At 37.5% G+C, this 6,323-nt stretch overlaps 2 protein-coding genes across 4 annotated transcripts in view; both read left to right on the forward strand.

Annotated features, from left to right (window-relative positions):
* LOC109969356 (ceramide synthase 2-like) overlaps positions 1 to 5,060 on the forward strand; it is a 12,665-nt gene extending 7,605 nt beyond the window's left edge. For both annotated transcript variants that reach the window (XM_020616183.1, XM_020616182.1), the window contains 3 exons: positions 3,681 to 3,790; positions 3,914 to 4,067; positions 4,170 to 5,060. In XM_020616183.1, the coding sequence (XP_020471839.1) occupies positions 3,681 to 3,790; positions 3,914 to 4,067; positions 4,170 to 4,385 (480 nt within the window). In that variant the 3' untranslated portion in view covers positions 4,386 to 5,060. The remainder of the gene's footprint in view (positions 1 to 3,680; positions 3,791 to 3,913; positions 4,068 to 4,169) is intronic.
* On the forward strand, positions 392 to 3,305 carry LOC109969358 (ceramide synthase 2-like). 2 transcript variants are annotated; one of them, XR_002276260.1, is made up of 4 exons: positions 392 to 540; positions 807 to 925; positions 1,679 to 1,736; positions 1,903 to 3,305. XR_002276260.1 is itself a non-coding variant. In XM_020616186.1 (4 exons), exons 1-4 carry the CDS (start codon positions 825 to 827, stop codon positions 3,121 to 3,123), a joined length of 477 nt encoding a protein of 158 aa, XP_020471842.1. In that variant the 5' UTR covers positions 672 to 824; the 3' UTR covers positions 3,124 to 3,305. The 2 variants fall into 2 exon arrangements, 1 of the variants encoding a protein (XP_020471842.1); XM_020616186.1 differs by lacking the exon at positions 392 to 540 and having other exon boundaries at positions 672 to 925; positions 1,903 to 1,953; positions 2,857 to 3,305.
* Positions 5,061 to 6,323: the final 1,263 nt, after the last annotated feature.

Raw genomic sequence — 6,323 nt, forward strand, 5'->3', positions numbered from 1 at the left:
TTTTTGTCCTTAAAAGGAAGTCGAGTCCCCACAATTACTGCGTTTCCACTATCGAAATTTAACCAGTGGTACACCCCAGACTTTTTAACCATCACCAAGCCTCCGGAGTTGAGGCGGACCATCCTGCTTTGTTTGTGAGGAGCGTTTCTCCACAAGTTTCAGTATGGCCCTATAATGGAAAAACCCCTATGGTGACTGTGTTAACAGATTGTTATATCACGTCAAGGTTATAATGTACACCCATGCACACACACTAACATTGTTTTATTTATTCAATCATCCCACTGTTACTGTTTGCTTTTCACTGACAGTTAAATACTTACTGCCTACAGTAAGTAACCACAGGCGGATGCCTTGACTAACCCCAGCTGGGGTTATATCATCATTTGTATAGGCTGTCTTTTTGTTCTCCTTCCCACTAGGTTTTTTGCCCCTCCCTTGGGCAGGTGTTTGGGGGTGAGGAATAGATTTCAAAAGACTGCTGCCCCCTGCCCGAAGCTGGAGTCATTTTACACCCAGCGGAGCAGACAGCCAACACAGGTTAGCCTGAAAAGGACTGTTTTCTGTGTAAGAGCAGAGAAATGACATGCATGTTATGATAGCAGCACATCCTGGAAACCACAGCTTTAGAAACTACGCAACCAACATGTACATGCTGTAAGTCATACACATTCATTATACTCTGAGTGTTTAATCAAGTAGAAACATTCACTACCTCTACCAGTCTCTCCCTTCTGTCACTTCCTTCTTTATGCATCTCTTCCCATTTCTCAAGTTTCTCTGTTACATTGTTGTTGCTGTTTCAGAGTGAAATTGTCAGTTTGATGTCGTTGTGCGGCAAAACTCAGAGGCAGATTGAAACTTGGTTCAGACTCCGCAGAAACCAAGACAGGCCGTGTCAAACCAAGAAGTTTGGTGAAGCAGCGTAAGTGCTCTCTCTCTCTCTCTCTACAACCCTTTCATTGTTCATGGGTGACTTCCTTCAAGAACACTTCCTTCACCCAGAATTGCTGCACACACCCTAAAATCAAACACGACTTTTTAAGACCTAAACACAGACAAAATAATATCATTCCCACAGTAGAACAAATGCTGATTTAACACAGGTGCATAACTATTTTTTATTCAAATAAAGTGATCAAATATCAAACAGATATGAACATGTATGCACAATACATAGGATAATGTGTTATATATCCTTTATAGCAAAAGCTTTTTTAGATGACAACTAGTGGTGTGACCACACAGTGTATGGGTGTGACAATAGAGTCAGGACAGCATGTGGAGCCTGTGGGTTTGGTAACTTGTAGGTCAAAGGACAATTATAATCACAGACACATTCTTATGAACATCTACATTACATACGTTACAGAAAATCCTACCTCAAGGCCGTTATATTGTTCATTTTATGTCAAACCTTTTCTAGAGAGGAGTTAATAAAATTTTGTGATCACTTCAGAGGCTGTGGTTTGTTTCTTGACAACCCACGTTTAAGACTTTTTAAGGATCCACAGGAATCCTGTCACCACCAGCTGCGAAATCCGCAGACTGAACTGAAGTTGATTGATTTTGCAAGACTGAAAAAAGAGAGAGGGCTTCATTGTAGACATGTTTATGTTTTTTAAAATGACTTTTGTTTCAGTGTTCAAAATTTCTGATCTCATATTTTATTTCTCAGTTGGAGGTTCTTTTTCTACCTCGTAGCCTTTGTGGCTGGATTGGCCTGCTTGATTGATGTGAGTTCAAAAAAGCTTTACAGTAATAATATAGAAGCAAAACACTACAACTGTTGCTAAAACATAACTTGTATTTAGTGAATCAAAGCTAATAAGTTACAGTTATTGGTGTCCTTTCTATTACTATAGGTGTCTTTATAAAATAGTCATCTTCTTTTCACTACAGAGACCCTGGTTCTGGGACCGCAGGGAGTGTTGGAGACAGTATCCAGAACAGGTGAAAGCACTACTTACATTGTTTGAGTAACAGGTTTCAGTGATGTCTTATGCAGAAGCTGTTAACTGTAACCTGATATGGATAGGGTTACTGAAACAGATCAAGTTTCTTTCAACAAGGATATGTAAAACAAACACAATATGGTCAGATGAATTAAAACGCTTCCTCATTCTTACCAAAGATAACAATGAAAAAATAACCTGTTTCATTTAGACTCAGTTCAGAGATATGATTAGGAACGGCACTGTTAAGAACAAATGAATGATCATATATTTTTATTTTTGCCACAGTTCCACCTTGCTCTTACTGTTTTCTTGTTGGCAAATTTTTGCTATGAAACCTGTGTTTTTATAGCTCTGTGTACTTTGATATTTAACTAATATGCTGTATTTGTTTAACTAAAACTTCATTTTAGGGCTGCAACTAAAGATTATTTTCATTATCATTTAATCCATGCATTATTTTCTTAATTAACTGACAAGCTGTGTGGTGTATTAAACTTTGGCCAGCCCAAAGGTATTCCATTTACATTCACAGAAGGCTTTAAAATTATTATGCATTCATATCTGAGATGCTATAACCAGTCTTGTATTTTATTTATTTGTTTGGCCTCTTTGATTAAAAATGATTTAAGGGATTAACTGATCTGTGGCCTATATTCTGACCTATCCATCCATGTGCCCTTTCCTAAACAAAGTGCTTTATCAAGAAACTTTAATGACACAGGTCTTAAATAATGTACAACTACAAAGTATAATTCCTAATCGGTACTTTGAGCTTTATTTAGGAAATGTCTCTGAACTCTCCATTGTTGGCTGGTAAAGTTCCATTTGTGTGCCACAAGTAAATGTTTGTGTTTTTAAATCACTTTTTATTGACTTATAAATTGCATTTCCCACACAGCCCATGGAGAGAGCTCATTACTGGTACTACATGCTGGAGCTGAGTTTCTATAACTCTCTCCTGCTCCGAATCTTTGTGGACATCAAGAGGAAGGTGAGGGCCTCAACATTTCATTTATTCATACTTCTAACACAGCTGTTTCCCCCCCAGTTCACAACACACAACACGTGCCCTTTAGACAAGTATGTAAGTGAAGGTGAGGAACATATTTTACATTTGATGGCTTGCACTAACTTCACTTCTGCTTCAAGCACAAACTACACTTAACACGTGGTTAATAAGTAACTTTAGAGCATGAATTTAAACTCTTTTGTGGAAATACGAAGGTCGATTTGTTTTAGTCTGTGTATATACTGTATATGTGTTTGCTTTGCTAGGATTTTAAAGAACAGGTGATCCACCATTTGGTCTGCATCCTTCTGCTCAGTTTCTCCTACAGTGCCAACTACATTCGCATAGGCCTGACTGAGTCCTACGAGCTATAAGCACTTCAACAGCCTGATGTGATATTTGTTTACCTGCATATTAAAACATGAGAAATGGGTTAAAATATATTTATATCTAAACTGGGTGTGTGAAAAAAATCAACACAACCATATATGAATTATGCTGATCACAATGCATGCAGTAACCCAGTCCTGTCTGGCATGGAGGTCCGCTTAGGACGACTCACTGTCATTATAACTGACAGTGAGTAGCTAGTAGCCTAACTTTTCCTAAGCACATCTTGGCTCAGTAACTCTTAGAATAATGCTTCAGTGGTGCTACCATGGAGATGGCTTTATTGTGTATACCGTTTGTTTGATTAAGTCTTATTTCTGCAGTCTGCTAAGATGTTCAGCTATGGCACTGGCTGGAGGAAGACGTGTAACACTCTATTTGTTCTGTTTGCTGTGATCTTCCTTGTGACTCGACTGGTGGTTTTCCCCAGCAAGTAAGTTCTCCTTTTGAGTTCTTTTTCCATTTTAGTCAACAATTTAACTACTCCATGTGGCACAACTCATTTGTAAGTCTATAATCTTTTCCAACTTGACTCAAATTATTTGATTATTTACAGAATCATCCATACCACCCTGGTACTGTCCATGGAGTTCTTTCAGCCGTTTGCGGGCTACTACTTTTTCAACATCCTGTTGATAGTGCTGCAGGTTCTTCACATCTTCTGGGCTGGATTAATCTTACGCATGGTCTGTAAGCTCCTGAAAGGCAAGGTGAGAATGAGGAACATTATTCATTCTATCATTTTTGAACTGAGGTAAGACTAGTTTTTCAGCTTTGTCATACATGTTAAACCTGTCTGCTTTCACCCTCAGTTGGAAAAAGATGAACGCAGTGACGAAGAGAGTGAGATTGAGGAGAAAGAAGAGGATAAAGGAGGAGATGAAAATGCAGATCTAGGAGATTATTGTTGGGATACAAGTAAAGACACCATAAATTCCAAACTCTCAGGACTGGCCAACACGTGTGTCCTAAATACCTTGACCAACCACAGGGCCTCTGCATCCAAAAGAATGCGTAAAGCTCAGTAAAGACTTGATTTTTGCACATTTTGCTCTGGTTTTGCTATTTCAAGGTTAAAACTGCAATATGGTATACATATGAAAAAATCATTTCATCACCCTCTATACTACAGGTCATTCATGCTGATGGCATCATACCTAGGGACTACACTTTTAATTGAGAGTGGAATCAGATAGATGACATTTTAGCTTTATATGTAGCATTGGCAGCACAGCAGAGCACAGTTTCACTTTTTCAATCCTGTGGGATATGGGCCCAGCACGCTGCTACACATTCTAGCTGGGACTTGAACCCACAATCCCTGACTTGGGATGCCAGTGCCTTGTTCAGTAGGTAAAATCCATGTTCAGTCATAGTTGCACTGGCATAATAATTCCTTTGAATTAAATTTTCCATAGACAGGGATGTTAGTGTTTGTGTGAGGGGATAATGAACGTGTTCCCCACCTACTGATGTTCATTTCCCCTACTGATGTTCATTCCAGCCTACACTAGAGACTGTTTTTACACAGTTTTTTATTCAGCAAGCTCACAAAGTAGATGCTTTAAAATTTTAAAAGCAACACATTTGCAAAAGAAAAGATGCAAACTAAGTAAACAAATCTATGTTCAAATATAGACAGAAGTGGCTGTTAAATACTGTAAAATGATAAAATTGTTATATAACATGCAATCAACATTTAAATGCTGAAAATAAAACCATCAATTGTACTCTTATATGTCTACCTCTGGTGATGATTTAAGACAATGAAGTTTTGATATGCTATTGTGTAGAAATGTTGTCATGTGTAGGTTAACGCAGGGTCAGTGATACAGTGAAAAGACTTGGATGAGAACAAACAAGTCTACTAATGAGTTGATCTTTCTACTTGTCCAACACATTTCATTGTATTGTTGACTCTTTGTTATCCTGCAGGACAAATTAAGTGAAATTTGAGTCATATTATTTTATTGACCACTTATTTAAATTAAAGCCTACTTGCACGGTCCATCACGTTATTCACCCCCGACACAGTAGACACAGCACTGCATGCCTTTATGAATCTCAGAGGTTAGATGATGATGATGGTTATTATTATTATTGTTGTTGTTGTAATATTGGGCATATTTAGGCTGTGAATCATGCTCCTAGTCTCCTGGTCTAGCTCCTCCAGTTCCACACTACCACCTGATGGCTCGTACTAGCATGACATTAATAGGCTGGATGCTATTCTCAAAGCTTTACTGTGAAGTTCACAGTCACGCAGCAGTAGCTGGTTTAAGTACTTGTAACATTCTCTCTCAACGCCTAATGATAACCTAATATTATGTAGTGATGGGAATTCCAGCTCTTTTAAGAGACATGGTTCTTATGGCTCGGCTCACTAAAAAGAGGGCTCTTTCGGCTCCCAGGTGGCTCCTCAGATTTTTTGTGGCTTAAATTAATTTATTACCAAAAATAATGTATAAATTACTAATGTAGAAAAAATACATTATATCAAATGTTTATTATCTATATGGCGTAGTATACCCAGAGTGCTACAAAAAATAAATTTTAAAGTACAGAAACAAATACCCATCTTAATTTTGCTAAAAGATCCAATCTCTGATTGTATGTATAAAATTTATAAAATTTTAACTATTTGAACATGAACATAGAAAAGCTTAGAGAACCACACAAAATATAAATGAAAATGTATAAAACAAAAAGAAAAAAGCAGCATCCAGGTAACAGTTTTAGCTAGTCTTTAGTGAAGACTGGCATCAAGAAAAACAGCTTCTTGTCTCTATCATGGCTAAAAGTAATCACACTGGTAAGCTTATGCAGATGTGACCACACCAGTGAACAGTAATAATCCCTATAGTTTATATAAGTGTGTGTGTATATTTAAATATATATTACCAAATTGTATTTTGGAACAGCAAAGTGTTTTCCCTATTTTACAGCTAGCCAACAATTTCAGTATA

The sequence above is a fragment of the Monopterus albus genome, unplaced genomic scaffold (assembly GCF_001952655.1).
Source record: "Monopterus albus unplaced genomic scaffold, M_albus_1.0 scaffold172.1, whole genome shotgun sequence".
In the NCBI taxonomy this organism is placed as follows: domain Eukaryota; kingdom Metazoa; phylum Chordata; class Actinopteri; order Synbranchiformes; family Synbranchidae; genus Monopterus; species Monopterus albus.